A 21,739-nucleotide genomic window follows, 5' to 3' on the forward strand; every position below is an offset into this window, starting at 1 on the left:
TCAGGCTTCCTGCATTGAGCAGGGGGTTGTTCTATCCCTTCAAATAAGACTAAGTTTTACCCCCTCCTATCTCCCGCTCCTGTTTAAAACAAAAAACAAAATTAAGGCGTTATTCTCGCAGAATTGAGGCTTCTCTGCAATGTTTTTTTTTAAAATTCAGGCATGGTCTTCAAAGATTCGAAGTTGTGAAGCTTCACAACTTCGAATCTTCGAAGATCATGCCTGAATTAGAGAAAAAAACATTGCAGAGAAGCCCCGATTCTGCGAGGATAACACCTTAATTAAAAAAAACAGGAGCGGGGGATAGGCGGGGGTAAAACTTAATCTCATTTGAAGGGATAGAACAACCCCCTGCTCAGTGCAGGAAGCCTGATTCCCAGGCAGTCGCCCATCCAACTACTGACCGGGGCCAACCCCGCTTAGCATCCCAGACCAGACAAGCGCATGCAGGAAAACAGCACAGCGCTCCAGTGTGAACCGAGCTCGTGCATTCGATGAAGCACTGCAATGGGGAAAATGGGTGAGTGTGAATAATCACGTTTGAATGCGAGAGCGTTAAACCCGACGGGACACCGAATTCATTGCGATGGCAGGCACAGTGTAGATCGGCCCTTAGTAAAGTATTTTTAGCTGACCTTTAGAGTAAAAACACTCAACAATTAGAACAGAAGAATCAAAATGAATAGATAAAAAGAGCAGATAGCAGTGCTCAGAAACAAAAGCATAAAACCCAGCAGAACAAATTTTCAAAAACCTATAGCACATTTACAGGTGAAAAGTCTGAACAGATACAAGGTTTTCTCCTGGCATTAAAATGACATCCAAGTTGACATCAAGCCTCCCCATGGGGAGGGCATTCCAGAAACTGGGTAGCACAACCGGGAAGGCCAACCCACCAGATTTCAGATGGCAGTGAGACAGAGGCGGGGTTCCCATGGCATGCCAACCCATGATGGATTGTTGTCTGAAACAACCCACAGGGGTTAGCATGTCGTCTGAACCCAGACCAGTTTTATCAGAGCGCGTTGTTTTTCCCAAACAACCCACCCTGATAATCCACGGTCTGCAGTAGGAGTTGTTTTACCCAGGATGGGTTAGTTTGTCATCTGAACCCAGACATGCTGACCCATTGTGGGTAAAGGGCACTGGACAGCAAGCCACTCAGCAAGAGTGGCAGAACCCTGCCGCTCTTCCCGGACATGGCCGCAATCACTTTTTGTGATCGTGGGCAATCCACTGCCAGTGCCCCTTTCCCCTCACTAGCAGAAACCCTTCCAAAATGTCCAAAAAGCATTTCAGAGGGGCTGCTGCTGGCCCTCCCATCTCCCACCAAGCCCCCTGTCCCCACTCTGACCATGATTACCATTGCAGTCAGAGCCACTTTAAAAAAAAATTTTTTTTGCACAAAAAACTGGGCTGGGAAAGCTTTTTTTCTAATTTTCCCAGTCCCGTTTTATGTGCGCATATGGCCCCTTTATCAGTGGAGGCTGGTTGTGACTGAAACCCAGAACAGATGCACAGCCCCACCAAAATTGGAGCCACCAGCCTCCACTGCCCATTATTTAGTTTTATTTATGTATATATTCATTTATTTTTGTTATTCACAGTTGTGGAAGCACGCATCTGCAGGTATCGAAAAATACAGGGGCTTGCCCTGCCTGCTCCTTGTATGTCTACTATGCAAGGAGCACTCAAGGGAACACTGTAGCAAGGCTCCACCCCCCTAGCAAAGGCACCCCCAGGGTTCAGTGCCTTGCCTTGAACCTTGGGGGTGCCCTGCTAGGAATCCCCACTTGCCCATGTCCCCGGCACCTGCTTTATCGATATAATTATTATTATTATTATTTAAAGAAAAACACAACACAGCAACAACAGAAACACAACAACAATACACATATACTAAAATATCTCTTAAGATTGTAACAGATATTACAAGAGATATTACTACCTTTGGCTCCCTTTACACAACAAATGCTTATTATTATTCTCTAGTTCTTATCTTAGTTGTATATCATACATTGAGTTCACAGACATTATCTCATTTCCCTCCTAATTTTAACAACAGAAAAAAAGAGAATTAACCATCTCAAAGTTCTCTTGCACCTCCTTTCAAGGGTGCCAAAGCACCCCCTTTCTCTCCTCAGATCACCGCAACCACTTGTATTTTGGCAGCTGTCAAAATAGAAGCAGTTACTTACTTTGGGGTAGGGAAATGGGGCGGCACCCACTTTTCTATGGAAAAGGGGTGCTCAGGACGTGGGGAGGGGTGCCTTAGAAGGAGGGAATCTGCAGGAGTTGAGGTGGCACATAAATCGCAAGGGGTTCTTGGCTAACTAGGAGATCTTAGCATTTTTGACAGGTTCAAGATCTCCTAGTGTGTCCCCCCATTTAAAGTCTTGCCACCACCAATGGGGGTGTCCTTCTTCTACCCCACCCCGACTCGTCAGGACCCCATTTTCATTGAAAAATTAATCCTCCTCCCCTTTGGGCACCATTGGAGGGGCTGTCACTAGCAAGGGGGAAAGGGCACGGGCTGTAGCTTGGCTGCAATCACTAATGGCGATTGCGGCCCCACTCAGCAAGAGCAGCAGGGGGTTCTGCTATTCTTGCTGAGTGCCTCGCTGCCCAATGCCCTTTACCCATGATGGGCTGGAATGTCTGTGTTCACACAACACACCAACCCATCATGGGTAAAGCAACGCATATACAACGGGGTATATGACATCTCCCTGAGGGCCTAGCTTGAGAAGAATGATTTGGAAGAGATCTGTTAGACAACACTTCGAGGATGAAAGGGAAAGTATTGTTTCTTCGTAGCCATCGCTGCCCCCTAAGAGTAGACTTGATAATGAGTTCTCACTTATGTTCTGTTCAATTTACTACAACTCTTACACCACTTTTAGCTGTCCCTCAAATTGCTTCATTTCCCAGCTCCCTGGTAAACCAAGGAGCCAAATGTACACTACTCAGGGCCAATTATGTCAACTACCCAAATCATCCCTATATACTACAGAGAGAAAAAAGTTTTGATATTAGCGCCAGCCATGTCAACCAGAAAATCCCTGAAGGCTCTCAGGAATCCATCAGTCTCCATGGCTGGCCACGCTAATTGTTCTACCATCCACTATGTTGTGGAACAGACACTGAAAGCCTAAACTTCACCAGGAAGTGATCTGACCATGACAAGGGAGTTGTGAAGAACCCCCCCCCCCAATTCCACATCACCAGTCGACCCAGATCCAGCATGTGATGTGCCACATAGAATCATAGAATAGTAGGATTGGAAGGGGCCCACAAGGCCATCGAGTCCAACCCCCTGCTCAGTGCAGGAATCCAAGTCAGAGGATCCCTGACAGATGGCTGTCCAGCCTCACCTTGAATGCCTCCAGCGTGGGAGAGCCCACCACCTCCCTAGGTAAATGTATAAGGCTAGTGGCATTTTGGGGCAACCTCATGGTTCTCATGGTGGCCTTTATGTCTTGAGCCACCCTCTCCCAATGGTTAGTTCAAAGGGCAATTCAAGTACTCTTGGCTGGAGGAAGGACCGGAATGGGGGACAGCACATATATATGCGGCCCCACTACCCCGGACTGACTTATGGAACCCCCAGTGCCATAATTATCCCTGCCCAAAACAAATCGAATTAGTGCTGTCACCTTTTCCTCCACATAACAGAATCCTTGGAGGAAGCATTGAACATAGGTAACTTTCTGGGACAGAATGAGAAGGGACAAGTATGGTGCTTGATTAAGACAGGGTCAGCAAACACTAGGGATGTATAGATTTTGTTAAATCCATTCCACCTGCGTTTCATGGATTGTCAAGCTTCTTTCATTCCACTCATTGACAAAATTGGATTTTTTCCATAAGAATTTAGTTCATTTGCAAATGCAAACTTGCGCTACTGTACAAATTCACCCCAAAAGTAAAGAACCAATCCATAAATCCATGGAATCACATGACTCAGAAAAAGTTGGTCCACTGTGGAATCTGCAGGTCAGATTCACAGAGCTCCCATCTCATTTGAAGCCATTGAGGATTTCTCTGACATCCCCAGCAAGCAATGAATAGAGGTAACTATATTGAAGAAGCTCAATAGCCCTTGAATGAAACATATGATTCAGTATCATTCTAAATTCAATGCTTGCCTTAAGGATTCACTTGGTGTAAAAGAGTTGGGTTTCTTTTAGGGCTAATCTGACTCACCGTCCAAATTTCTCCACATTTGGGGAAGGGGTCATGAGGGATGAAAACCCTCTCAAAGTTTGGGAGGGGCAAACATTCAGGTGTGTGGGGGGTTTATTCTTGATGTATTGCGAGATGGTCCAAGTCTTTGTCCTCCCATCCAACTACCTTTTTAAATACTTGAAAAGCTCATCTGCAGCAAAAGCCCTCCCATGGAGGGGTGGACATTGAATTCAAAGGTGGCTTCTTTCTTCCCACACCCTTTTAAAAACAATTTAAAATCTCAGCCACAGCTCTGCTGAGCACCTGCCAGCATCATGGAAACAGCCTTGTCTTTTCTTTCATACACTGACCCTTGGAAGATGTCTCAGGCACTCATCCAAGCTGCACCTGAACTTTAGAAGTGTTAAAGGGGGAGGGGAAAGCCCTCTGACCACCTTGTAATTCATTTTGTAAGTCTAATAGCCTCCATCTGAAAACCTGCAGAATTTCCCTCACACACACCACGGATGTCCCTCAATTTCTTCACTCATGCTCATTTGGGGAAAAGGGTCTGATGAAAGTTGGGGGAGGGAATTGTGCTCAGCCCCGGTTTTTTTGTTTTTTGTTTTGTTTGTTTAATGTTGATCTGGCTTTAAATTTGTCCCCCGTTCCTTCCCATAACAGATTCTTTGATGCAAGCTCTGAACAAAGGTAACTATTTGAAAGAAACTCAATGACCTGGTTTGCAAGTAAGGACAGCCCATGGTTTGAATAATGCCAGCTGATTACATATTTAAACAAAGGGCTGCTATCGAGACTCCATGAAATGTTGACCATGTCATTGCGCAGTTCGCAGGTAATAACAGGCCATGGTTGAAACTAGGGCTGTGCACTGCTTTGGAGCAAAGTCTGAATCCCGAAGCAAATCGGGTCACTTCATGCCGCTTCGGTCCATCTTCGAAGCAGGTCAGGATCTTTCTGAAGTGGTCAGAAGCAAAGCAGGTTGCCCTGAAGCACCTCATACTGCCTTCAGTGATTCTGAAGCCCAGACAGCCTGTCTGCTAATTGTATCGATTTGCAAAAGATATGGGAGGGGGAAATGATGACCCTTGGTGAATGGCAACTCTAGCTGCCAAGTTAGGCTGAACTTAACCCAGCAGTCTCCAATTGGTGACGGGGGGGGGGGGGGTTGTGTATATAACAGGAGATCTTTCTGCTTTTGTTACACTGTGAGATAGAGTTAGTTACTAGCTAGGAGGAAAGAGTTCTGTGTTGCATGTGTTACTGCAACTTCATTTGATGGTCTTATTCCTTCCTGCCCAGCTCTTCTTAATTCAACAATTCTTAGTAGTCTTCCTTTTCTTTCTTTTCTAGATTCTTTATTTTTTTTAAAAAAATTAAGAAGTACTTTCCTTACCTTGTTCTTTGGCTCCCCTCCTGCCCTTCTCAATTCCTGTATTCCTTCCCTTCCCATTTTTCAACTCTTTATCTTTACCCTAAAAGAAGAAGAAAGAAATACAAAAAAACCCTTTTCTCTTCTGATAGTGTAGTATTACTCCCTTCACCTCCACCCCTTTGCTTGTAGGTAGTTTTTCTTTCTGTATCTGCTTTTTCTTTGCTCTTGTGTATGTGCGTGTGCTGTGTATGCTTGTGTTGTGCTCAACAAAACTGTGTGTGGCCAAATACTGTGGGGCAAAGCATTACACGCTAGTCCAAGAGCATCTCTACACCAGCCTAAAATCCTGCATTTAAAACAGGGCTTTTTGTTTCCAATTCAAATGCAGGATAACTACAGACTCCCTTTACATGTGCTTCCTTCCCCCCCTCCTTTTCCCCCTTATCTAAGTTTTCCATATGTTTCATTATACAGCCGCTGTGATCTAGCTCCTCTTATCGCGGGTTTTCCTCTTTTCATGAGGGAACTCAAGCCGAACTCACGTGTTGTAATTTGATAGCTCATTATCTCTGATCTTTTTTAAAAAAAATGAAAAAAGCACATTTAGTGTGGGAGATGTCCTGGAGGTTCATGACATCATCTAAAGGACCTGCAAACTTCTGTGAGTAATCAATCTCAATAACAGGCTGAAAGCTCCATGTGAAGAAGCTTCATATTACAAAATATAGTGGGCAAAGCACTATTTAGCATATATTATATACTATACTGTGGGGCAAAGCAAGCCCAATATGAGGTATCTTCGGGGTCTTGGCAGGGGCAGAGGTGGGTGAGGTGCTGTTGGGACCAGCAGCACCAGTAGCCAGGCTGGCTCGCCCCCAGTCTGAATAGTGTGTCCTGTCTAGGACAGCAGTGTGTGGAGGCCGGTCAGAGCAGTGCCTGGAGGTCACTGTTTGAGGAGGCTGATGCAGACAGCAACGCCAGCAGCCTGGCAAGAGAAGCAGCATCCCCTTCTCTATTGGAAGAGGGGAGCCTGCTGCACCCTTGCCTGTAGCTGCCTCTCCCCCTCCTCTGCCATTACTGTTTTCCCAGGTATCGTGTATTCCATTCAGCTAAAGAGAGTCTGAGATCATCCAGTGTGAAGTTGAATAGGAAAGTACTAAGGGAGAGGGGTTATTTGCACTTTAAAAAAACCTACACCAGAGATTAGGGATAGTGACCTCCTCCTAATCATCTCTAACACCCAACTTCTATCCCGAAGCGGTCTGAAGCGGGGCCAATTCAGAAAGTCCGAATCAGCATTGAAAGAGAATCGGGGAGTTCGTGCACAACCCTAGTTGAAACAACCCCACGACCTGTCAGGGACAAGTGAGAGAGAGTGGGTGCAATGCCTGTAACATGCCAGTCAATTCCGCTCTTAATCAACAAACTACCATCAGCTTGTTCGTAGCTTGTTGAGCGTGATGTCTGAACCTGGACTGCTGGGTTGTTTAGGGGCTAAACAACCCAGTGGTTAATCCATGGTTCGTCATTGGGTTAGCTACTGGGTTGTTTAGCCCCCAAACAACTGAACAATCCAGGTTCAGACTTCACACTCAACAACTTATGAATGAGCTGATCACAAGTAGGGATGTGTGAATCCCCCAACATCTGGTCCGGGGCGGGGGTCCATCATGGTGGGGCTCAACAGATTTCCCAGGAACCCCTGACACATCCTCCAGATTTCAGTGGCTTTGTCCCCTCTGTAATCAGGGCAAGGTAATGCCAATTACAACCTCAATTTCCATATCGTGGGCAAATTACAGCCATAATTAGCATATTTTATGCAATTTGCAGCCATAAAGTGCTTAGTTATGTGTACATTGCAGTTACAGTTTACACATAAATAAGCATACGGATGCCCAATTCAGATCAGGACCACTGTGCACAAAGGGGGATTATCCCTTCCTGCCCAACTTCATTTGCCTCCTAAATTCATCCCTCGTGCACGTGGGGGTTAAAAAGCAGGAGAAACACCATTGACACACTCCTTCTTTCTTGTTATCCTGTAGTGAAAGTGACTTCAGATGAAAAAAGGACACATCATAGCCTCATGATGTATGATGACCGGAAGAGCGTGAGAACGACATGGGGAACAGCCTTTGTTCTGGGACATGAGAGATTCACGTCAGGAAGACATTGGTGGCAGGTGGAGGTGGAGGAGAGGCCATTTACAGGGCTCGGTATATTTGGGACAGTAACACTCAGTATAGCTCTGGTGATGGAAACAGATTTGGTAAATTGGGCTTTGGGAGTAACAAGAGATTCTGTCAGGAAGAAGAAAGTGAGCAACCTTAATCCTAATGAGGGTTTCTGGGCTGTGGGGGTGGAATTCCATGGCAAATCCTCACCTTGTCAAGTCTGGGCTTTTACTTTCCCAAAGCCAACCCCCTTGACTTTGAAAAAAATGCCCAGGAAGATCCGGGTGGCCCTAGATTATGAAGAGGGTCAGGTGGAATTTTCTGATGCTGATACAGCTTCTTTGATCTATGCTTTCCATTCAGAATCATTCTCTGGAGAGAGAATCAGACCCTTTTTCCAGACAAAGGGCTTGAGATTCAATCTAAAGTGATGAATCCTGAAGAGAATTCCCCAGTCCTACCACCCTGGAAGGAGGTGACACTCCACAACTTTTTCTGTGGCTGCGTAAGAGCCAGACCAGAGCTATAGTCATAATGGTTTTGAGACAAGACTTCTGGTTCCTGATCACTGATCCTAGAATTTTCCACCTGCATAAATGCAAATAAAGCAGGCAGGGTTAGCAATTTCCTTTGTAGACATTGAGGGGAAGTAGTGGGGTGGGGTGGCTTTGGGACAGAGCTAGTGGTGCAGCTCTGCTGTTTGTGAAGCCACTTACTGTGTGGATGAGGCTAAGATCTGTAATTGGGAACTAGAAATAACAGCTATGAAGAAATCTCATTTTTTGGGATACCTTTTTGGACCCATGTGACATTCTAGGCCAGGTGTCTGCAAGGCCATAATCAAGACAGGAGCCTCCTGCAAGAGTGGACGATTCTGTGAGAGGGGGAAAAAGACTTGGCCAAGAGTTGGGAAGAGAGGATAGTGTGAGAATGGCAAAGAGATCAGGCTATCGGCACAGAATCATTTGATAACTAATGGAAAGAAAGTCTCATGCGTAAAATCAATTCTTTTTACTTTTATCTTTGATGTGGAAAGATGGAGATTAGACTTCCCTCCTTGCAGCCATGTTACTCGTATTGATTCTTGTACACCATGAACATTATTTGCTCACTGTTGAGAAGTTGAGCAACAGGAATATTAAGTGCACTTAATATTCCTTACTATTGCTATCCAAAGGGGCTGAATCGCTTGAGCAGCTTTCCTGTTTATGATTTTTCCAAATCATATGGATCTTTAAAAATACAATTAGGGCTGATCTAAATGTCCACCTCTCCCCATCCCCATCATGGACAAGAGGCATCCTGATCCATGTGTGGAAGTGAGGCCAGGCAAAATAGTGTGCCCCACCCCTTTTTGCCCTTCTCTTCCTGAAACCTATCTGCTGCCACCAGGTGGAAATCTCTCTTTTTTTCCTGGCTGTCTCTACCAAACCAGTCTTACAATCCCCAGGGTTCCCTGTATCTACTTTCATATAGTGTGGAAGTTGGCTATTAAAAATGGAGTGCCTAACTCAACAAGAAAAGAGATTATATGGTTTTAAACAACAAAAACGTTTACTGAAAAAGTATTGCTAACAGGAAAAAGGTTTTAACATCTGAGTGGATACACCACACATGGGGGGTGGCGGGGGGGCGGATGGCATATGAGCAATAGAATAATAAAATAACCAGAGATAAACACATCCAGCTAAACCTAATTTGACTGTGTCCCTATTTTATCCAAGTTCCTTCTTGGTAATATCTTACTGTCAGAGGTCTAGCCTTCTCTTCCATTTCTCCAGCTGCATAAGCACCCTTAAATGGCTCTTTGATTTTCTCTGTCCTTTCTTTCCGATTCTTCCTACCTCTCTGACTTTCTCCCTAAAAATCTGCCTTTCTGCTTCAGGCTTTTCTTTCTGGCATAGGAAGCCATCTGCAGTCCCTTGTCTTCCTGTAATCTTTAACTAAACTTTTGACCTTTTGGTTCAACACACACAGAAATTAACCCCATAACTATTTATCTATATATGAAAGATAGACTAGCAACAGAGTAATTTCAAAATATATTTAGAGCTAAATGTTTTGGCCCTTATCAGTAGCTGCGATGTTAAATGGATACCAAGAGTGGCAGGTGGAATGCTGGGAATAGAAAATCCCCAAGGAGAAAAAAACAGAGGCATGAGTGGTATGATGCTTAGGAATTGTCCTCCAGATTAAGGCCATTTGGATATATATAATGTGTGTGTGTATAATTTTTAAGGGCGTAATCCTATGGGATGTGCCCTGGCTACTTATAAGCCTCTGAACCCGAGTATCCAATGCAAAGCAGGAGGTGCTTCGTGCCTGCTCTGGATATTAGCTAGACAGGTGATTTCGCCTGTCTAGTGGAGGCTTCAGGGGAGGGAAGTGGAGGGAAGGAGGCTGGGGATATGTCCCCAGTCCCCTCCCCTCCCCACCCCCAGGAATGTCCCCTTTCACCTCCTATGAGGTTGCTTTTGTGAGCTTTTAACAACATCCAGTGCAGTTCTCTCCATTCTGGCTGCAAGGGGGTGGGGGAGGGGTGGGGGAGAGGTGGGGAGTGCAGGTTTCAGACTCCAGACTCAGAGCCAGGAAACCAAAATATCCTGTGTCCCCCAGACATTGTCTAGGGAACATAGGGTTGCTCCCTACATCTCTTTAGAATTTTATTGATTTAAATATTTCTGCCCTTCCATTCCAGGAGACTTACAACAGTATTACAATTACAAGAAAACTATACAAGCAACTACAGGTCCAACAGTGCATACTTAAAACTGCAGCAGAATATTTCCCATCATAAAAAAAAACCCTAAGAGGATTAACATCATATTTTTTAAAGCCTTTCTCAACATGGGCCTTACGACACCCTCTAAAGGGTAGAGGGACATAACCAGGAGTTATGGCGAAGACAGACGTCTTCCCCGAGCTGTAGGTCTCCCCACCAGCATCATTTTTGCATTGCCCGATTTCACCTTCAGCCCATGAGTACTCCTCCACCCAAGTCCAGACACTCCATGTGAGGTTCAGGCTTCACTATTTTGTATTTTTCTTCTATTTCTTCCTGGCCTATATTTTCCATCTCAGTTTTCCTGAATCCTTTATATTGAATCTTGGATCAGTCTGAGCCTTCAAGAACACGCCTCTTGAAATAGGTAGCTATAACTCTTCCTTCTACTCCCCACATCTCCTAATTTCCCTTGTTTTTAAGGCTAAACTGCTATATAGCTGGGAACATAGTAAGCTTTAGCTAACGTAAGCCGGTGGGAATGCTAGAATGATTCACAAGTTAATTGGTTTGAAATGATAGTGGCAGTGGTTGGCACGACTTGCAGTGCTTTCTCTCTGTTTGAGCTCTTCCAGGTGGAGGACTCCAGTGCCACCAACCATTGCTTTTCTTCTATAAACTAGAAGCGGAATGGCCGTGGAACTTTCTACATTGTTGGGGAAATTGCCACTCTATCCTGCTTCATTTTGTCCACACCAGAATGACAGGTCCCTTCATTACTCCCTCCCACCACATTGTTTGTGTGGAGGGGTTTTGTTCTTGCTGTTCGTTCCTCCAGATCTGCGCAATTCTGGAAGATCAAGTGCCTGTTAATCATGAGGCTGTTAATCTGCTGAATCTACTTTTGGTTTTGTCACAGAATGGAGATCTGAGGACTACATGAGGAGCATTTCCTTCCCTGCTTTTCTGCTACATGACCTCTAAGTGGCACTGTAGTATTGCAGAATAACACAAATACACAAGTGAAAAAAACAGTTTCTTTCACTTTTACATTTAAATACTCCATTTTCTCCGTTCTAAAAAAACTGACTGAAAGTGCTCTTTAGACATAGAAGTGAAACTGGAGGGTCATGCCATCATCTAAAGAACCCATAAACAACCATAGGGAATGACGAGCGCATGATAAATGCTTCATGTATAAAAGCTCCAAAGGTCCATTGCTGTGACTTCCTTCACTCCGATTTATTGTTTAAATTTCATGTAGGCCTGTGCTTTACTCCCATGTAAGCACATCCTTCCCACTACCAACACATTTTTCCCTCTCCTCCTCAGCTGTAACCAGCCACCTCCTTCTTTTCCATTTCACTCTGCTGTTCCCACTGGCATGCCGCTGCCTCATCTCCACTCTCCAAAATGTTTCCTCATGAGGGGCAGGCATAAAGTCATGCTAACTCAGCTCCCAAGACAAGCCTCAACTTTTTAAAACAGTATTTTAAACATTAATCAGGGAATGCGAAGGAAGCCACATCAGTGAACCTCTGCTCTTCTGGAGTTGCACACTTACGGAAAAACAAAAAACACACACCACAAATATTTTTTCCCTACACAGCATAGCCCTGTGCGTGTGCAACGGCAGAGAGAGAGAGGGAGAGGAGAAGGTGTGATCAGCTTTGAGCAAAGGAGAAAAGTGACTGCTGGCTGGCCTGAACCTATGAGAACACCCCCACACCCCCACAGCAACATCACATTATGTATCACACCCACAAAACAATGCAAGCTCCCAAATCAGGCAGCCACACTTTTTCTTTGCAGATCATGATGTGCCAGAAAACAATAAACAGATTTTTCCCAGTGTGAGAAAATACTGTGGGGGAGGGGATGACACTGGACAACTGCAGGGGGCTGATGAGTTGTGTGGGCAGCCCAAAACACTTTCAAAGAAGGCAAGCTGATAGCACCTGTCGGGGAAAGCTGTGATAATTACACAGTGCTGCCCCAAGAACTTTTGATAATTCAGCTGGAAAATCCTACTGGCACCTGATGGGACACAATTCATCAGGAATTTCTCCGCTGTGAGCCTCATTGAAATAAATGTGGGAGGGGGAGAGAGCACCAGCACTCTCTTGTGCAGGTCCCATTCATTGCAATGGGATTTGTGTGGGAAAACCTCTTTCTTTTTTCTTTCTTTTTCGAATCTATTTTTATTTTTATAAATGAAAGAAACACTACCAACAACATAATCAGAACCTTCAGTTTCCAACATTGCAGTACTCTGAGGGAAAAAAAGGGGGGAGGAAAAGAAAAAAAAGGATTATATTAAACTTCAATAAGAACAAACCAAATATCCAAATATAAATCTAATTGCAGATTATACCTATACAGCACTCTTCCAAACATTGCAAGTATTATTAAATCTTCAATCTGCTACACCACAAATGGTAAACCTTATCTTTCAATATCATAATCTCAGTCTTATAGCAAAGGAATGGGAGCAAACAATCCATTTCCATTGGCCCTATATTACCATTCAGTTAATGCGTATTAATAAACATTAAAGGTTTAGCCAACAAGAAATAGTAATAATAATAATCCCATAATATTAATAATAAGATAAAAAAGTTTAAGAAAAAGATAAAAACAAAAGCAAATCATTTGTATATCTAAAAATATATTTATATGTGTACACACACATATAGGCATTTTATTACAATATAGGACAAAAAAAGGAGAAAGAAAACAGAAATTTGCAAACATTTACTCTGGCATACTGCCTAGGCCTCTTATCAGCTATAGCCCAAACCGCACTTCAAAAGAACAGTAAAGATGGCTAAATTCCAACTCCAGAGGCTGAGAGAGTTGGTTCCCTTGTCTTAATTTTAATACCAATTAAAAATTATTCTGCAGCATCAGGATCCAAAAATCTTTTCATCTGGCCTTCAGAAATAATGCAAAATGTACCTGGATATTTAATATGATATTGCAGGTTAATTTGCTTTGCCAAACTTCTTGCCTTGGTGAATTGCCGCCTTCTGTCAGCAATTTCTTTAGTATAATCAGGAAAGAGCATAATCTTGTCATTTGCTGGTCCCCACCAAAGCTCACCCCGTTCTCTTGCCAGACGCATAAGATAATTTTTTGTAGAGATGTTGCAGAACCCAGAGTCAGAGAGACCACGGAGTGAAGGAAAAAGAGATTCTTTATTTAACGTGTGGGCTTAAGGCTGGAATTATTTCCAAAGAGCCAGAAGCCCCGATTTACATCAGCACATCGTTTTTATAGATATTGTGACACATAGGAAACGGCTCCTCCTCCCCCTCCCGTGTGGGGTTGCAGTCCTCAACATTTCTTTCTCTTAGCACCATTGTTTATAATACAAGAACTGGGTTATAGGGTAGCCGTGATAAGGAGAGAACAGAAGAGAACATGATACGCAATAAGCAAAGAACAGGAACATGATACGCAATTTGACTTAACTTTAGCCTTGCTGACAAGATAAGAAATTCCTGCGTCTCGTCAGCTTACAAACATATATTTCAAGGGAGAAAGAGCTCAGCAAGAACATGAAGCATGAGACTGCATGAGGCTACTTAGTCTGACCCCCGATATGGCTGCTACAGAGACTTGTGAAAATTGAACAATAACAGTCCCAAAAGTCCCTTTAGTGCCACGTATTGAACCAGGAACACGATATGCATAGTCAATATCAAGCAGAAAATCAGATGGTAAAGCAAATAGCTCATGCAAAAGTATCCATAAATTCAACCAAACCTATATCAGTAGCCACGTCTTTAATACCAAGGATTCGCTCTACGTGTGAAGGCCTCCAGTTGAGAAATTCGAGCAGGCAAAATATTATGAGATACTTCCATGGCCATTTCATGAGCAGTAACCCGATCTTCGAGAGCATTAACCTTTGATTCCATTTTTTCAAAAGAGATATTAATCCACAGCCCCCTGAAGGGCAATGATTGAGTCCTGAATTGTTTCAAGTTTCTTTGACTGCTCTGGTAGCTGAGAAGATATAGTTTTTATCAAAGCAAGTAACTCCTCTTCATCTCCGGCATGTCTAGAAACCTTTGCCGGGGGAGCAATTGGGGGGGGGGGTAAGTGGTGTTCTCAAGCCTTTCTTTTTTTCCTTTGGTACTGCCATCCTCCACTTTCAAAAGCACAACACGCAAGTATAATTGCAGAGACAAAAAAAACAAATATGCAGATTCAATTACAAGTCCTCAGATATTGCTGGTAGTTTAAATTTAGAAATACTATTTGGAGCCGTTTGTTCTTATGTCTCCTAATTGCTTAGGAGTTTCAAACAGTGTTCAGTAGATGACACTCCAGCCGTCTAACCTTAGATTCCAGCCCCTCTGTTTCTCCGCAGAAGCAGCTGTTCTTCCAAGATTTCATCTGGCTGGTACTGTAAGCTTCCCCTTTTAATTCCAGGGGAAGATAAAAAGGTTTCTCAACCTTTTCACAGCTGTTTGAGATAAGCAACCTGCGGAGCTCCGCAAGTCACTGCTGGACGCCATGGCTCCAACCGGATATCGGAAAACCTCTTTCTGTGTCATGTCCTGTGGATCAGATATGTCTTTACCCCACTCTGTTGCCTTTAAAGGCTGCATGATAGGCAGAAATTCTGCAGGTGTAGGTTTCACATCACTGGATCGCTTTTGCAAATCACAGGACTTTTGAAGCTACAGGAATCCTGCCCGGGGGTGGGGGGGCAGGAGAGAGAATCCTCCCTCCTCCTCCTCCTGCAGCAAAAGAATACTTCTCACCCTGCCTGTTTTTATTTTGATGTTGATTCTTACTTATTTCTGTGGCTCTTTTCCTATACATAAATTATACATCTCTTGTTAGGAACTCACAGATGTCAAGAGTTCTACATAGCTGTCTTTGTGTCTCTTGAGTGCCGGATGTTTTTCTAGGCAAGGTGGTTATGCCCTGGGCGGCCAGTTGTTAGCAATCAAGAGCAGGCAAGAGCCTCCTATGAGGGTGGAGAACTCAATAAAAGAAGGGGGTAAAATAGAATACCTGGCCAATCATGAGGAGAGCAGAAGGAGTGTTGGTCAGACAAGCAAAGAAATCATGCCATCCAGGCAGAAACATTTCATACGTAGTGGGCAAAAAATGTCCACGTGAGAAGTACCTGTTTTAATCCTTGAAAAAATGTTTAATAAGGAAATTCCATCTAACTCCTTGTAAACCTACTGTGCATCTTCTGTTGATGCTTGCACATCTTGAATGTCATGGACTTCCTCTTACCAATGCCAGGTTATTTATTAGAATATAAAATTATGCTTGGGATTTATTTTATTTTCAGATTTCCTGCCTTCTGATTTTGACTTTCTGGATGTGGAGACAAAGAATTGCTATCCAGAAAGGTTCATGTTCCCATTCTGTTTCTGATAGTTCCTTCAAATCATTGTTTAGGTCCTACTAAAATGTTCTAAGACCAGCACTGTGAAATACCTCTCAGGTTTCACCTGCTAAATTTTAGAAAGTGAAACCTGAGATTTCTTTCACAATCCTGGTCTTAACGGCATGTAGATATCAGAAGTGGAAAGGCCCCACCCTCATCCTTTGAAGCAGTCATGGACAAAGATCCCTGGTTCTGTCTGCATTTGCTAGATGTGTGAGAGACACACTGAAGAAAAAAAAAGGCCAAACCTTTCTTAGGGCATCTCTACATTAAGGAAAAATCGCACAGCCTTGCCGCGGCTTTTGCTTCCGTTTTCTTGGCGGGATCAGGATGGGCTCATTAGACAGCGAGCACGTGATTAGGAATTGAAAACTTCCCTTCTCAGCAATGCTCTATAGTGTTTAATGAAACAGTATCATAGTGGCTGCCGATATTTCAGATTAAATTTTATTTAGTGTTATCTATCATCTTTTTAAAAACAGGATTAAGCTCAAAAAGCACCAGAGATGCTCTGGAGGTTGACAATGTCATGTAAAGGACCCACAGAATTCTGTGAGTGGCCAGTCACGAGCGTGCAATAAAAACTATGCGTAGAAATGCTCTTAGCCATAGCAATTAACTTGCTTTGATGTATTCAGGGAAATCATTGTGTTTGCAGTTTCTCCCTAGATACATCCAGTTGATGAGTCAATGTGAGTGAAATGAATAGGAGGAAGGAAATGCTTGAGGGGAATCTAAGCTTGCCTGCTACAAAAAACCAGAACAGATATTTTCCAGAACTCAGTCTGACTGCATTCACATGACATGCTAATCCACAATGGGTTGTTTGCTTGAACAACCCATGGTGGGTTAGCATGTCATGCAAACCTAGACCAGTTTTATAGGGGGCGGGGGGTTGGAAACAACTGACCCTGATAACCCATGGTCTGCTCTAGAGGTTGTTTTACCCATGATGGGTTGGCTTGTCATCCAAACCCAGGACACCCAATCTATCATGAGTTGAGGGAAGTGGCGAGTGAGTCGCTCGGCAAGAGCAGCAAAAACCTCTGCCACTCTTCCCAATCACTCTTCCCCATCACGTGATCACTCTTCGCAATCACGGCTAAGCAACCTAAAGCCTCGCTCATCAGTGGTAGCCCCTCTAACAGTGCCCAAACGACACTTTGGAGGCTCTGTCACTGGTTCTCCACCTTTAAAAAAAAAATTGCATTCTGGCCATTTGCGCAAATGGACTCCCCCCCCCCAATTTTGTTTTTGTTGGTCTGTCGCAATAGTGCTATAGCACCATGACAAAATTTTAAAAGGGTGGTGGAAAACAGCAGATGAGAGTAGGGATGAAACTGACCAAGAAACTGAGAGAATGGGGAAAATAGCGCAAACATCACCTAGGAGCAGTACAACCAGGGGGAATTGAACAGGAACAGGATGTCCCCGGCAGGTGCCAGTCACTCGATTTGAATAGCACTATAGCACCATGAAGAATTGTGCTTTTTAAAGGGAAAAGCGCTTCACATTACCGACTTCACAAGGGGATGCTCAGGATTTTAAGGGTGGACCTGACCCCAGGGGGGTTTCTCCTTGTAGTGCACCCCTCTCTGAGTTGGTATCCCCTCTTTTTCATAGACAAGTGCATGCCATCCCACTTTCCCCTCCCAATCTGAGTGAAAAGGCCACCTTTTGGGTCACCTCTTGGCTTTTTAAGGGCACAATCCTATGCATGTTTAGACAGGAAAAGTTCTACATGCTGGCAGTTGTAGAACTTTTCCCCCCCTATATATGCATAGGTTTGCACCCTAAGTAGTTCAGAGATGGAGTGAGCTTGCTATATATATGTGTATGTATATCACACATATATACATACACACACACACCCCATTCTCATATACTGATGCTATATGCCACTGGGGCTAAAAATGTCTCCCCTCCAACAGACATTAATCTCTTGGACTGATGGACTGTGGACACAAATAGCATCTGCTACGCTATTTGTGTCCCTGCTCTCTGACATGATAAGCTACGTAAATCTTTACGTAGCCTATCACGTGAAAAAACAGGGATGCAAATGGCGTATTTGCGTCCCTGTTCCTTCGCACGATAGGCTATGTAAAGATTTACGTAGCCTATCATGTCAGAGAGCAGGGACGCAAATGATGTCCGCTACGCCAGACGCCATTTGCATCCACAGTACATCAAGTCCAGCCAGCGATACAGCAATGGCGGCCGTATCGCTGGGGCTTTGGAGTCGGCTGGTGGCCAAGCGGCGCCAGCTGCCAAGCGGCGCCAGCTGGCAAGGATTCTGGGGGGAGGGACCGATCGCCTCCCCCCCACAGACCCCCCCCCAGGAATGGCAGGTAGGTAATTCGTACATCCCTACTGATACCACAGTGTGATTCCTATGGAGGAGGCTGCCCAGGAGTACAAGGTAGAAAATCACCATGGTGGATGGGTCTGGGAAATGAGTACACTGGTGTCTGGGGAGGGGGGGATTCTGTTTGATTTCAGTCCTATGAGGAGTTGCTTGGGTATAAGGAGATGCACATAGGGATGATGGAGAAATGGATTCAGTGGATTCAGATAAGTTTGGATTTCACACAGCTGTGTGCTGTCTCTCTCCTGCAACAGAGGGCACATCTCACATCGATATTACAAACTCCACCTTCCCCGGTTTCCCTCCCACTAAGCATACAGGGAAAAGCAGAAGGAGAAAAAGAAAGGCGCGGGAGCTCTCTTAGACCCAGCCTCCTCCTCCTCCCTCTTCCCCCCTCCCCCTTTCTTCCTCCTCCTGGCTGGAGATTTTGTTTTTCTTCCCAGCTCTCCATTTCCTCACGTGACTGCTGTGTTGTTGCACCGAGCGGTGAGTGCTTGGCCTGGCAAGACCACCGATAAATGCTATAAATGCTAATAACTTTGTCCAAGGAGAGAAAGGGTGGGGGAGAGAAAGGCAGGATCAAGCGGAGGGGGAGGAAGGGGACGGAGGAAGGGGAATGCATAAAGTCGGGCGCGCTCTCCATGCAGACAGCCAAGATGAAGGAGGGAAACACGCCACGCAAGCCCGCAACTCCTTTCTCCTTCCCACAGCGACCAGGGCTCCCTCGCCTCGTAGCCTTCTGCTAACTTGGTGCCCACGGCCGCAGGACGCAGCAGGACGCAGCAGCCCCCCCCCGGCAGCGCATTCGACCAGCAGCAGCAGCTGGAGCCCTGCCTGAGGAAGCCGCCGCCAGCCCCGGGTGCAAGCAGGCAGCGCTCTCTTTCCTGAGTCGCTGGCGCCCTGTGTATGTTTATTTTGGAATTAGTAGCAGTAGTAGTAGTATATTTATACCCCGCCTTTTTCCCAGTATCGGGACACAAGGCGGCTTACAAAAATTAAAACGCATACAATTAAAACAGGAAAACTCCCTGCTGAGGAGGTCAAATCAGGCAATCCTAAAGGAAATCAACCCTGACTGCTCCTTGGAAGGACAGATACTGAAGCACAAATATTTTGGCCACCTAATGCGAAGAGAAAACTCTCTGGAAAAGACCCTGATGCTGGGAAAGACTGAAGGCAAAAGGAGAAGGGGCCGGCAGAGGATGAGATGGCTGGATAGCATCACTGATGCAATTAATATGGACTTGAGCACTCCGGGAGAGAGCGCAGGACAGGAAGGCCTGGCGTGCTCTGGTCCATGGGGTGACGAAGAGTCGGACTGAACAACAACAACTCCCTGCTGAGTTCAATGGGTGCCTTATTCCTAGGTAAGCCTCCATTGGATGGTGTCATCTTAAGGTTGCCTAGACTAAGGGCTCCTCCACACCAGGCTTTTATCCTGCAATTGAGATTGATCCTTCACCGAAGTTTGTGGGCTCTTTACATGACGCCATGATCATCCCAGGCATCTCCTGCACTAAATGCCCTTTGTTCCGTTTTTGAATAGATTGCACATAAGGAACTATCAAATTACCCCATTGTGCTCCGCTTCAGTTTCTGTGAAAAGAGTTAAAGCAGCAAGAAAAGGAGCGAAATCGAAAAGCCACTGCCACTGGAGCCGCCGCTGCCCGGAAGATCTGCCCCAGGTAAGTCTCGTCCCTGGGGGGATCTGCGGGGGGGGCGGGGGTGCAGGCTGTTCCACCACAGATTTTGGGGGACCGAGTGCACTGGCATTCGGCCTCACCATGAACCGTGGCGGGATTCTCTGCCATCCCTAGTTCAGAGGCACACTGCCTCTGACCCTGGAGGTAGCATGTAGCCATCAGGCCATTGTTTGTTTGTGTAAATACATAGTAGGATACACAAACTGTATGCAAATCTGTATTATGTGCACCTGGGCCCCACATTTTTTCAGTACCTCGATACACACCCCATACTTGGCCTGAGTAATTTAGTCACCTTTTCCTCTATATTACAGAGTTCCTGGAGCAAGCTCTGAAGACAGCCAGTTTGGAGCAAACTCTTAACACACATAATTTTCTGGGACTGAAAGAGAAGGGGAATTTTGAGGGGAGATGTTGCTCAAGTTAGAGCAGGGGTGCAAAACTGCATTTGGGTGGGGGCTGAATGACCCCTACCCAGCTCTCTGTGGCCATATGACATGAGGTGGGTGTGGCCACACCCAACTGACATCATGTGCTCTCTGGCCCAAGCCCTGGGTGGATCTTCCACACGGAGCTTGGGCCAGGGACCAAGCTTTGCTGCGCATAGGCTTTCCTGGTTAGGGGAATTCCACATGCATCGAAGTTGAGCTGGACTAGTCTGATATGGAGCAATGGAGACCACAGCTTGGCTCTACCCTGTCTTTGCATGCCCTGCCTCCTTCCCAGGGGAAGGAGGTGGGGTGCGTGAAGGAGAAGAAGCTGTGTCTGCTTTGCCTCTCAGTCAAAGGGGTGGAGGACACTCAGCCAGCTTCACCTCCCAAAATAGGGAAGCAAGTGGTATGCATGAAGGAGAAGTGGCTGAGTTCCCTTTGCTTCTCTGATGGAGGTGCAAATGGGACCCAGCTGCTTCACAAGCATGTGTGCCCTCATCCCCACTGCTATCTCTAATCTCTGTCTGCTTGAGAAGAGACCATTTTGAAAGAAGATGATGATTGATTAAGACACGTTCGGCAAACACTGAAGGTATCGTGAAAAATCTGTTAGCACTTGGAGATCCCATATCAAAATAATAAATCCATACATCCATTAAGCCGAAATTTTGCAAGAAGCAGCTCATGATCTGAGCCACAGTCAGCTCCAGGTCTTGTTTTTACTGACTGTATGGAGCTTCTCCATCTTTGGCTGCAAAGGACATAATCAATCTGATTTCGATATTGACCATCTGGTGACGTCCATGTGTAGAGTCGCCTCTTGTGCTGTTGGAAAAGAGTGTTTGCTATGATCAGCATGTTCTCTTGGCAAAACTCTATTAGCTTTTGTCCTGCTTCATTTTGTACACCAAGGCCATGCTTGCATGTTATCCCGGTGATTTCTTGACTTCCTACTTTAGCATTCCAGTCCCCTATGATGAAGAGGACATCTTTTTTTGGTGTTAGTTCTAGAAGGTGTTGTAGGTCTTCATAGAACCGATCAACCTCAGCTTCTTCGGCCTCAGTGGTTGGGGCATAGACTTGAATTACTGTGATGTTGAATGGTTTGCCTTGGATTCGTACTGAGATCATTCTATCATTTTTAAGATTGTACCCCAGTACTGCTTTTTCCACCCTTTTGTTGACTATGAGTGCTACTCCATTTCTTCTAAGGGATTCTTGCCCACAATAGTAGATATGATGGTCACCTGAATTAAATTCGCCCATGCCTGTCCATTTTAGTTCGCTGATTCCCAAGATGTCGATGTTCTGCCATCTCATGTTTGACCACCTCCAACTTACCTTGATTCATTGATC

The 21,739-nt window shown here is 45.0% G+C and overlaps 1 protein-coding gene across 2 annotated transcripts in view; it reads left to right on the forward strand.

Annotated features, from left to right (window-relative positions):
* LOC146355413 (E3 ubiquitin-protein ligase TRIM11-like) overlaps positions 1-21,739 on the forward strand; it is a 47,284-nt gene that overhangs the window by 18,975 nt on the left and 6,570 nt on the right. Inside the window, exons 7-9 of one of the 2 annotated variants that reach the window (XM_084830614.1) lie at positions 4,852-4,878; positions 7,612-19,616; positions 19,796-19,934. In XM_084830614.1, coding sequence (XP_084686740.1) covers positions 4,852-4,878; positions 7,612-8,171 — 587 coding nt within the window. In that variant the 3' untranslated portion in view covers positions 8,172-19,616; positions 19,796-19,934. Of the gene's footprint in view, positions 1-4,851; positions 4,879-7,611; positions 19,935-21,739 lie in introns of both variants that reach the window. The other variant, XM_084830613.1, reaches the window with a different exon arrangement.

Source organism: Heloderma suspectum, chromosome 2 (genome assembly GCF_057233095.1).
Source record: "Heloderma suspectum isolate Gila_16-S chromosome 2, 16-S_ref, whole genome shotgun sequence".
Taxonomy (NCBI): domain Eukaryota; kingdom Metazoa; phylum Chordata; class Lepidosauria; order Squamata; family Helodermatidae; genus Heloderma; species Heloderma suspectum.